Raw genomic sequence first — 12,658 nt, forward strand, 5'->3', positions numbered from 1 at the left:
TTTAAACAACCCATTCAAAAAATGGGCAGAAAACTTGAATAGACATTTCTCCAAAGAAGACATACAGATGACCAAGAGGCACGGGAAAAGATGCTCAACATTGCTTAGTATTAGAGATGCAAATCAAAACTACAGTGAGATATCGCCTCACACAAGTCAGAATGACCATATCATCAAAAAGTCTACAAACAATAAATACTGGCAAGACTGTAGAGAAAAGGGAACCCTCCTACACTATAGGTGGGAATGTAAATTGGTACAGCCACTATGGAGAACAGCATGGAGGTTGCTTAGGAAACTAAAAATAGAGCTACCATATGATCCAGCAATCCCACTCCCTGGGCATATAGCCAGAGAAAAACGTGGTTCAAAAGGATACATGAACCCTAATGTTCATTGCAGCACTATTTACAATAGCCAAGATGTGGAAGCAACCTAAATGTCCATTGACAGATGAATGGATAAAGAAAATGTGGTACATGTATACAGTGGAATACTACTCGGCCATTAAAAAGGATGAAATAATGCCATTTGCAGCAACATAGATGGACCTGGAGATTATCATACTAAGTAAGTCAAAGAGAGAAAGACATGTATGATATCAGTTATATGGGGAATCTTTAAAAAAGATACAAATGAACTTATTTACAAAACAGAAACAGACTCATAGACTTAGAGAACAAACTTACGGTCACCAGTGGGAGGGTTGGAGGGGGAGGGATAGACAGGCAGTTTGGGACTGACATGTACACATTGCTGTATTTAAAATAGATAACGAACAGGGACCTACTGTATAGCACAGGGAACTCTGCTCAATATTCTGTAATAACCTAAATGGGAAAACAATTTGAAAAAGAATAGATTCATGTATCTATATATCTGAATCACTTTGCTGTACACCTGAAACACAACATTGTTAATCAACTACACTCCAATCAAATAAATATTAAAAAGTAAATACAATTTTTAAAAAGGTATTGTTTTTTACATTCCCTTTCTGATATTTCATTGTTAAAGAAATGCAACTGATTTCTGTATGTTAATCTTGTATCCTGCTACTTTGCTGAATTCATATTTCAGTTCTAGTAGTTTTTGTGTGGAGTTTTCAGGGTTTTCTATATATAGTATGTCATCTGCATATAATGACTATTTTATGAGGTTACATTTTTTTTAATTTCGAATTTTACTCATTGTAATAAAATTAGCTACCCAGATATGACAAAACAAAATCCCAAATAAAACTTATAACTGAGAAGCAATATGATTGGGCCACATTAAAAAGCTCCAATTTAAACGATAGGATACTCCAAGTCACCATCTTCCAAACTACGTTCATAACGGTTATTAGATATTCAGAGTAATAGGGTGCTGGGGCAAAACTGGTCCAGGAGGGACTTCCCTAGTGGTCCTGTGGTTAAGACTTTGCCTTCCAATGCACAGGGTGAGGGTTTGATCTCTGGTCAGGGAGCTAAGATCCCACATGCCTTGGGGACAAAAAAACCAAAACAAACAACCAGAAGCAATATTGTAACAAATTCAAATAAGGACCAAAAAAAAAAAAAAGGGTCCAGGAAATTCAAGAGTCTATATAATTCCGCATCATGCCCTCCCTTCTCAAATAACATTCACACATTAAAGGTCTGAAGTCCAGCAGAAGTATGTTAACTTTGCATCCAATATTTTGCAAATTTACTTGGCCACAAAACTCTTCTTTATTATTATCATTTTTTAATCACTGTCATCTCATTTCTCAGCACTTCACAAAAAAAGTATTTTTTAAAAAATTACAAGATCTTCAAGTTTTCCATTTTACATCTGTTGTTCTAGCTACATTATTAAAAGCATCCCCCCCTTCCACTCTTAAAAGTGTCCCACTTTGGTTGATATATTATATATGGTCACCCTAATACTCTAAAACTAAACACAGGGACTTCCCTGGTGGCACAGTGGTTAAGAATCTGTCTGCCAATGCAGGGGAAATGGGTTTGAGCCCTGGTCTGGGAAGATCCCACATGTCGTGGAGCAACTAAGCCCATGCACCACAACTACTGAGCCTGCACTCTAGAGCCTGCAAGCCAGAACTACTGAGCCTGCATGACACAACTACTGAAGCTCGCATGCCTAGAGCCCGTGCTCCGCAACAAGAGAAGCCACCGCAGTGAGAAGCCTGAACACCACAACAAAGAGTAGCCCCCCTGATCGCTGCAACCAGAGAAAGCCCGTGCAGCAACAAGGACCCAACGCAGCCAAAAATAAATTAATTTTTTAAAATAAAATAAAAATGGATAAGATGGTAAATTTTAAGCTATGTATATATTACTATAATTTAAAACTTTTAAAGAAAACAAAATTTTTAAAGATTTGTCATTTAGGGCTTTCCTGGTGGCGCAGTGGTTGAGAGTCCGCCTGCCGATGCAGGGGATGCGGGTTCGTGCCCCGGTCAGGGAAGATCCCACGTGCCGCGGAGCGGCTGGGCCCGTGAGCCGTGGCCGCGGAGCCTGCGCGTCCGGAGCCTGTGCTCCGCAACTGGAGAGGCCACAACAGTGAGAGGCCCGCGTACCGCAAAAAAAAAAAAAAAAAAAAAAAAAAAAAAAAACAAATAAAGATTTGTCATTTAAAAAATAATAAATTACTTAACATATATCAAAATATTAAATTTAAAAGACTATTCCAAGACAAAAAAAATTATAAAAAGTCATTATTTTACAATTTGCACATCTCTTTAATGTCTGGTTGAAAAAAGACAGCCTCATTTTCATATCCACTTTCACATTCAATCTGCATTAGGTTGTTTTGATTGAAGCACATGAAGAAAATTCAGCCTCATGCAGACATGTAGTGGCAATAGCTTTCTCAGATAACTGTGGATATTCTTTGGTCCTCTACCAAAACTCAACAAGTTGCAGTTTCTTAAAGGCTGTTCCAATATGGAATCTGAAACCATATCAATGAACATTTCCTACTCTGATATACTCAAGTCCATTGGTCTGTCTTACATTTGCAGTGGATCTTTTTACCATTTTGCAATACCATGCATTGATTATTTAGAAAGTATTGGTTCAGTGAGTTATGCAGTTCTTCCAAATGTTGACCCTTTCACTTTACAACTTCAATATATAACATTCATTAACACCACCCTGGAGACTTCCCTGGTGATGCAGTGGTTAGGAATCCGCCTGCCAGTGCAGGGGACACGGGTTCAATCCTTGGTCCAGGAAGATCCCACATGCCGCGGAGCAACTAAGCCCATGTGCCACAACTACTGAGCCTGCACTCTAGAGCCCGTGCGCCACAACTACTGAAGCCTGCACGTAGAGCTCGTGCTCCACAACAAGAGAATCCACTGCAATGAGAAAAGCCTGTGCACCGCAACGAAGAGTAGCCCCTGCTCACTGCAACTAAAGAAAGCCTGTGTGCAGCAACGAAGACCCAACACTGCCAAAAAATAAATAAAATTTAAAAAAAAAACAACCACCACTGATCTTATCCAAAAAAAAAAAAAAAGTCAAGTATTGGGAAATTGTCAAGCTCAAAGTGGCAAACACACGTCTTCCAAAATATTATTTTCACTTGAAAGCTGAAATTTTATCATTAGCAACAAATACTGCCAGTTTGTCTTGCTGTGTGTGACAGGCTCACTTGGTTTAGTTTTGAGAAAATGTCTGCCGAAAACCCAAGTCTTTATAACCATACTTTGTCAGCCATTCTTTCAAATAAAAATGGTATCCCATTAAAAAAGTAGCTAGTTCAGCATGCCAACTCGAACAACTGCACAAGTTCTTTTTCTTGAATTAACCATCATCAGATTTGTTGTTCAGTAAAAGTGGTTTACAGGACTTTTCATCACACAAAATATATTTTAAAACGTATTCAAGAATTGAGACATAATGAAATTAATAAGCTTTATTGCTTCATCATCTTAATTCCAAGTGCATGATGTCGTAAACTAATACAGTTTAGTGTTACTGCCTTAATTCATGTAATTTTACCCACCACTGATTTTGCAAATGTCAATATAGCAAATAATGTCTTACTTCTATTGAGAAAATAGTTTTGACCTGCAGGATCCCCAGAAAGAGTCTGGAGAACTACCAGAAGTCTGGGAAACACACTTTGAGAACCACTGTAATAGGTGATGCATTACTTGGATGATTAAGAAACAAATATTTTTAGTACATATCCCACTATAACAAGAGTGTTTAAATAAATACACACATTTTTATGGTGATATGCTCAAACCAACTGATAATCTGGTATTTCACATACAGTCGGAACTCAAACATATAATGAACGACAGAATATGATACCTCCTGAATAAATAACAAACAATTACCAAATACCTACTATAAGCTAGACTCCGACCAAGGTGCCTCTATGTTCTCTTTCTTGGGTAACTCACAGAAGCCCATAGACCAGATTGATGATTTTAATATATGAGAAAAATATTTACCCTGAAATCTTTCAGATCTTAAGATTAGACCTACATGGCTACAAGAAAAAGTCTTAAAATTCACCATAATGCACAAGATAGCATGTTTAAATTCTATTTTAAGCACTATGCCATGAAGCTAAAAACAGGCTTGCTCACATTCAGAAGCCCAAATACAAAATGAATTGCTTTGGCTGTGTACTGCCAGCACCCCATAAAGAGCCTACATTCATTTCTCCTCAAGCCAAACAACCCTTACCTGTTACAGTTTTCATTCCTATTTTTAAGTGAAACTCCAATATTAATATTATAGGAGTTACATTAAATGTGGCAACTATTTAAAAAAAAACAATATAGGAAACCATCAAAACAAGTTAAGAACTTTTAGACATATACATTGATAAATTCAAGAGGTGTAAACCTCTACAAACATACATATGAAATATTTACACTGTAAAAAAGAGAGAGACCATCTCGTTTTTGGACATGTCATGGAAAGAGCTTCAATATAGTATATCATTAAGTGAAAAAAGTCAAAGGATACTGTATATAGTATGATTATGTATAGTAATACATGTACATTCATTTAATAAATATTTACTTACTGAGTTCCATGTATGTCCCTAATTTGTTCTGAATCTAGACATACACACATAAATTACAAATGTTATACAGACAAACATAATTAAATGTCCAAAGAAAAATGAATAGGTCAGACACAAAAGACTACATATTATAGGATTCCATTTATACGAAATGTTCAATACAGGCAAATCTATAGGGACAAAAAGTAGATATTGGTTGCCTGAGGGTGGGGTGGGTTGTGGCAATGGGGTGATAGCTGAAGGATGCAAGATTTCTTTGGCGGGGGGGGGGGGGGGGGGGGGTAAGAAAAATATTCTGAAACTGGTTGCGGTGATGGTTACACAACTTTGTGAATATATTAAAATACCATTTAACTGTGCACTTAAATGGATGAAATGCATGGTATGCGAATTATACCTCAATAAAACTTATGCTCTCTCCTCAAAAAATAGAATAGGTACCAAAAAGGTTGCAAGGGGTAAGGAGTGGGTGGGGTGAAAATGAAGGCCTTTAAAATTTTATTCTACTTATTGCTATAACATTACAATGAGAAATGTAAAAGGTAAGCCTAAAACAGTCTTTCATAAATTATCTGGATTTAATGTTATTCAAGTTCATCTAAGCAGCAGCCACGAAAAAAAGTACGAAGATATGACCCTATCACAGAACATTCACAATTTAGACTTGTCATATAAACATGTGCATCTGCCCCCTCACTAACAGAAACAAATCCTGAATGTAATTCATTTCACGAATATATCTTAGGCACCTACTGTGGGATGAGGGAAAATGGAGTGGTGTACAAAGCAGAACACTAGTCAACAACAAAAAAGCAAACTAACAGCTCTGGCTTTAAGTTTAAAACTTTTGCTATACAGTGGAGGAGACAAAACAGACACACGAAATGTACTGGAGTCAGACTATAGAAAATCTTGAATACCAAACTGAGCTAAGACTTTATCCTGTTTTCAATGGAAAGCCAGAGGAGTGACAGGATGAAAGGAGTGTTTGGGGAAAACTGACCTGGCAACCAAAGGGGGGAAATTGAAAGCAGAGAAGAATAGCAGGAAAGGTAAGAAAGAGATGAAGCTTTTAAAAATAGGAACATATATTAACAGTCCTGTGAAAGTTATCGATATTTCAGTTACTAGTTAATGTTCAAAGGGTTTAAGTTTGTTTTGTTTGCTTGATCTAATGTGAAGTAGAAAAGGAAAAAAGGTGATTTCTTCATTTTGATGAATTTTAGAAGTTCATGGCTAAGAATGAAGGTTTACCAGAAAATTCTGAGGGGAGTAGGGACTGAGGGAGTTTTTATTCACGTGCTACCACGAAACCAAGAGTAGAGGGATTCAAAAGCAATTGGGAGTTCCACAATTTTTAACATGGAAGAGGAAGTAGCACTCAAACATTTTGCAGTAAGAATAGCAAAAAAAAAATGCGTAACAATTAGTACTATTTCTGAAATTGACAGTAAAGAACTAAGTATTTTTAAATATCTCTATCACCTATTTCTGAAAAATCCTAATGATACAATTTGTTATATAAATGCTATTAGGTGAGGACCAAATTTAACATATCAAATTTAGAGTATGATCAATTTCATACCCTTAATCTCATCAGCTGTTCCTTCTACAGTGCAGTACTTTTTCAGATGTTGCACAAATAATATTCTTAATTCAATTCACACATGCATTTATTAACTGATTTAACCCATAAAGGTTCTTAAGATAAAAAAATGTTTTCATTGTCTATGTAACCTCCTTTCTCTAACAGCCTCTCCAAAACAATGTCACCTACCAATCTTATACTATGCCAACACTTTGCCTTGAGATTAAAAATATGGTTAAAGCAAAAATTCTCATAATCTATTTCTATTTTCAAAATCTATTTCATACTTTATCAAATGTTCTGATTCAGAGCATTTATATAATGTTTACTGACAGATTTACAGGAACAGAAATAATAAAGGTATAAACAATGAACAAATCAAAAATGACTTTTCACTCACAACACTTCATCTAATCAAAATCCTATTTGCACTGTTCCCTGAAGCACAAAAAAAAAAGGTCTGTAGAATAAATATATTTAGTTAGAATACAACATTTGCAGGGGCTTCCGTGGTGGCACAGTGGTTAAGAATCCGCCTGCCAATGCAGGGGACTCAGGTTCGAGCCCTGGTCTGGGAAGATCCCACACGCCGCAGAGCAACTAAGCCCGTGCGCTGCAACTACTGAGCCTGCGCTATAGAGGCCGCGAGCCACAACTACAGAACCCCGTGAGCCCAGAGCCCATGCTCCGCAACAAGAGAAGCCACCGCAATGAAAAGGCCGTGCACTGCAATGAAGAGTAGCCCCTGCTCACTGCAACTAGAGAAAGCCCACTTGCAGCAACGAAGACCCAACACAGCCAAAAATAAATAAATAATAAATAATTTTTTAAATTGCAAACTTTTCTATCAGACTGTTTGTCAAGACATTGTTTAAAATAGCAAAAAAGAAAAAAAAGTGGAAGTAATCTGATTGTCCAATGATAGGGGACTAGCTGAATAAAATACAATGTTATCTTTCAAATGATCATATAGACCTATATTTACTAACCTGGAAAGATAGCCATGAAAATAGCAGATTACAAATAAAGAGTAGTACAATCTCTCTTTTGTGATATATATACATAAGCATTTACTCACAGAGAGAAAGTCTAAATGGATACCCAGATGTTAACCATGATATTTCTAAGTGCCGGGATTACAGGTGCTGTTAATTTTTGTGCTTACTTTTCAGTATTCGCTGAAACTTTCTCAAGTAAAATGGTATTTGCAGGAATTAATGTCTATGATTCCAACTAACAAACTCAAAAATCTTCCTTGCAAAAAGCCCAAGGAGTATCCAAAAATACCCTGGCATAGAGCAAGAGGGAAAGTATTAGCAACAACATAACTAGAATTCTTTGTGAGCGAGGCACCCTAGAGGGCTCCAGGACTGACATGGCACCTTTAATGCAGCCTACAGTACAGGATTTTGAAATCACAAGACCTAGGCTCACGTCCCTGCCACTTTTATTTGTATGACCTTGGGCTAGTCACTTACCTTTTCTGGGCTTACTTTATTGGTAAAAGGGAGATATTACCTACCTTTCCTACCTTAAAGAACTGATGGAAAAATCAAATGAGATAATGTGATACATTATGAACTGCAAAGTACCATGTAAGATATTATTCAAACATAAAAAAAAACAAAAAAAAACAAGGTCCTTAATGCCTGAGCAGAATACTTCAGAACACACTACAATCAATTCTATGAAGTAATAAACCAGGGGTTTTGTTTGTTTTTAAAGGCTATGTCTCATCATAAACACTGCAGTTTTCCAGAAATTTAGATAATTATTCTCGTCCCTACTACAACTCTAAGACATTTTCTTTTCTTATCCCTAGTTACAAGCAAGAAAGGGTGCAAATTACACTGAACTCAAAAGCCTCAGCAAGAACCCTGGAGCAGCATGTTGATGGAGTTCACCAGGAGAAACCCAAGGTTAATCAGCTATGGACTCACCACTAAGCACTACTGCAATCAACAGGGATTACAAGAGACTCTTTGAAGAGAAAGACAATACAATCATCCAGGAGAAAACGGAGGAGGAAAAGGAGATATTTCAAAACAATTACATGAAATACTTAAATATTAAAGTGTTTTACAAATTTTTAAATATTGTTCATAAAAATGGTGACTTAAAACAAAAACCATCTAAATGTGGCACTTGAGAAAAGCAAGTTATGGAGATTCAATTCAAATCCATGAATAAATTGTCAGATTTACTTGCTTCTATCTGAAATAAAAGCAGACAAATTACACCACAAAGATCAAAATTAAGTGGCTAGTTCTTGAAAACAGAGAGGCAGAATATGACAACAGAATTTACTGACACGCTATACAGATACTACTTTTAAAGGTATGGTTTTTAAAGTATGATTTCTCTTCCCCTTGAATTCCACTATTTACTCCACTAAAATGATAATGAACTTCCTTCCCACTGTTCCTCCGGTGAGTTAAAAACGGCAATATAACGCAATTTGACTTTTAATGCAAAAAAGTTTGTAATTTTTTTTTTTAAAGTACTTTAAGAGGAGCTACATGAAGCTGTCAGATTAACTTCCAAAATCATCTGGCCATCACACCCTCCTGCTTCTGAGTTCCTAAAGACAATAAAATGCTCACTCTCTATATTCTTACAAATGTCATTTATGGGTATTCCCCCCTAATGAAAAATTAAACCTTTCATAAACAAATTAGTACAAAGAACTTTTTGATATGTATGACTCACAAATTAATTTTTATTGGCAATATCTTTAAGTGTTGCAGCTTGCACAATTCCTACAGGGGGTACAGATCTATCCATTTTTCCCATCTGATCTTGCAGATCTGCTATACATTTAAAAGGACTCACTAAAATGGGTCGTGAGGAAAAAAAAAATATGAATACAATCCACAGCAAAATGAAATGTGGGTTGTAAATTAAGATAACAAAAGTCACTATTTACTCAAAGCCTCATAGTTGGAAATCCATTGGAATACTTTTGTTTTCACCTAAAACTTTGAAAAATCTGAGTTTTTCTTAATTCTTACTCTGACCTTTCATTCCTTATTAGGAATAAGTGCTACTTACCTCCAAAAACCACAAAAAACAAACAAAATACCACTCAGAAAATATAATTTCAAAAGGAGTATCTTCCAAAGCTTACTGCACAGAAAATTACATATACACATTCTTAAATAACTATGGTAGGCGTTCCTAAGATCATCTCCTCCCCTTCAAAAAAAAAAGAGAAAATGTAACCACAATCAAATATAAACATGTTTAACACAGCTATTACTAACTAAGCAATTTATCACAGCTTCTCAAAGTACTGGGCACACACAATGACAGATCAGTATGTCAAGAGCAGTTATTATAATCTGGAGAAATAAACTGTACAACACAACATAATATTAGAAAAAAACTCCTTTGGAAAAACTCAAGTAGATTTTGGAGAGAGCAAAACAGAAGACCAATTTTAGAAAAATAATGTTTCCCCCCAAGTGTTTAGCGTTCATCTGATGCAGGCTCATTTTTGTGAAGAGAAACTTTACCTAACAAGACTCACACCAGGGATCTGATCTATCCCCAAAGGCACTTTCTTAAAATGAGAAAGAACAAAGGAGGAAATCTCCCAGCATGTGCTTTCCATACCAGTTTCTTTGGACAGCATCAAGAGTGACAACATAGCCAGCACAAGCTTTTCAGCTTTACTCTGTAGTCCACGTAAAACAGAACTGATTAGCTATCATTCAAAAGGATTCCTAGCAAAATAAATATTAGAAGGCAAAGATCACAGCAACATAGTGACTACATTTTAAAACTACAGAAAACATGTATCTTAAAGTTGCACATTTTATTTCAAGAGTTAATTACCTCCAAATATTCAAATTCCTGGGGCTTTTTCATTTCAGTCAATAGTTTGAAACTGGAAAAAACGAAACCATCCATTCTAAATCTGCTCTCCCTTAATTTGCAATTAGAAGTAAATTAAAAAAGAATGACACTCAAAGGCAGCGCCTAAATATACAAATTTTGGAATGTTAACATTGAAAAATTATTGGGAAAAACGATCTCTCAGCGAAGGTTTCCACTGAAAAACTCTCCAGAAACAAACCTGGCGTTTGCTTGTTCCAGGAGTTGTCGTTTCATTATAACCGAGATAATTCTTTAAATAATTTTCATTAATTATAAACAGACAACTCTCCCCAAAGATTTACAACTGTATATCCCAATCTCCACTCTGACAGAGATGTCAGTTCTCTGGGTCAAGATATAACCAACTACTCGGTTCACACACAGGAAGCCACAGAGAAGGGAATATCGCGTTCACAGCCTCGAAATAATACGCGTTAGTTAAAAACTGCTTGCTACTGAACCAAAATTATTCAAGCGGAGCCCCATTTGTCACAATCCAATCATAAGGGTTCCACCCCCCCTCCCCCAACTGCTTGTGTAGTGGCATATCTGCTTCGGTAAAGAAGCCATCATCAGGTAAAGATTGGGTTGGGAGAAAAAGCGGGGAAAAGGGGGCACCCTTTCATCCAATTTCGCGAGGCGAGAGTAATTGGTACAGTTGAGAGGAAGGAACGTTCTATTTATCGGGGGTTGAAGTACGATGAGGGGAGAATTTCGTTCAAATCAACATGGCCAGCAAGATGTCCCTACAAACAAAAGGCAACGGGGGGATATAAACACTAACCATTCACCTCCATCAGCTATAGCATCGCCATCATGGTGTGTGCAGAGACCCCCGAAGGCTCCTCTCACCCTCCACACCAGCCAAAAGGAAGAGACGAAAAAGAAGGGAGAGTAGCTGCTTCCCACCACCTACCACTGCTTCCAAATACACACCCTTCGAAGGGGTTTCTCCCCCCGGTTGCCCGGAATCAGAGAGAAAGAGTACCGTCCCGCCCAGGCAGACTCCCCCGTCACCCCCCAGTCGAGCCCCAAAGCCAGCCTGGGGTTCACTAAACTTTACTGGAGCTTCTCCCCCACATCCCCACCCCATCGCCCCAGGATCGCGCTGCCCACAAACGGGGCACCCCGGGCGCCTCCTGACAGGCGGGCAGCCGGGGAGAACCGAGTCCGGGGCGGGGGCGGCAGGGAGCCCCGGAGGGGCGGGGCGGCAGGAGCCAAGTTCCCGGGGGTCTGAGGAGAGCGCCTGACAGGAGCCCGGGACTGCAAAGGAGGAAGAGGAAGCGGCGGCGGGGAGCTTTCCCAATGCCCCCAACATGAACACCCTGCCCCTGCCCCCGCTCCCCACGGGGGGCGGGGAGGCTGCCTGGAAGGTGAGGAAGCCGAGCCCCGGGGACAGCCGCAGCCCCCACCTCCCGACTCCCGATCTCTTCCCCCGCCACCCCCGCCAGAGGCGCCCACAACAATAACACGCTGGGGACGACCCGTCAGCGCCCCCGAGGCACCCGGGGCCCGCGGCCCGCCGCTGCCGGGCCCCCTCGGCTGGGGCCCGGCGCGCCGCTCCTCTCTACAACTCCAGGCCCGGTTGGAGTCAGGCCCGAGCGGCCCCCCAGGGTCGGACGCATCCCCCTTGGCACCAGCGGCACAGTCTCCGTGGCCGAATATTAGAAGTGAATTCGAGCTGCGCTTTACCTTTAGTTCCGCACTGTCCGCCATCTTGCGTCTGTCAGCGCAAGCGCAGTGAACATCGCCGGGGACCGCCGCTAGACCCGCCCCTCTAGCCAGCCTGGCCCCGCCCCGGCCCGTCCCCTCTCTCCCCTCCACCTCCCCGGCCCGCCCCCGGCCTCCGCCCCGCTCCGGGGGCTCGCAGCCCCGCCCCGGGCACGTACAGCTGCGAGACGGGCACGTACCATTTAAATAATGGCGCCAAGAGAGGAGGTTTGACAGTTACTCCCCCCCCAGGCTCCCCGCCCCTCCTCCTTGCCCGGCTGGCGCCTCCGGGGAAAGGCCGGAGCGGGAGGGCTTCTGGCCTGAGCCCCGCCCCTCCGCGGCCTGCGGAACCCTTCTGCAAAGCTTCGATGCTTACAGTCACAGAAAAAAATAATACCTCTCTCCCCCAATCAGCAAGTCCTTTTCAGCACCTGCTACCTGCGAGGC

The 12,658-nt window shown here is 39.8% G+C and overlaps 1 protein-coding gene across 4 annotated transcripts in view; it reads right to left on the bottom strand.

Annotated features, from left to right (window-relative positions):
• Nucleotides 1-12,280, bottom strand: part of PIAS1 (protein inhibitor of activated STAT 1) — a 121,678-nt gene extending 109,398 nt beyond the window's left edge. For 2 of the 4 annotated variants that reach the window (XM_059058569.2, XM_067029604.1), the window contains exon 1: nt 10,460-10,503. In XM_059058569.2, coding sequence (XP_058914552.1) covers nt 10,460-10,492 — 33 coding nt within the window. In that variant the 5' untranslated portion in view covers nt 10,493-10,503. Of the gene's footprint in view, nt 1-10,459; nt 10,504-12,193 lie in introns of those variants that run through there. The other 2 variants (XM_059058570.2, XM_059058567.2) reach the window with 2 other exon arrangements.
• Between the last annotated feature and the right edge of the window lie 378 nt (nt 12,281-12,658).

This window comes from Kogia breviceps, chromosome 3, assembly GCF_026419965.1.
Source record: "Kogia breviceps isolate mKogBre1 chromosome 3, mKogBre1 haplotype 1, whole genome shotgun sequence".
NCBI classification, from domain to species: domain Eukaryota; kingdom Metazoa; phylum Chordata; class Mammalia; order Artiodactyla; family Physeteridae; genus Kogia; species Kogia breviceps.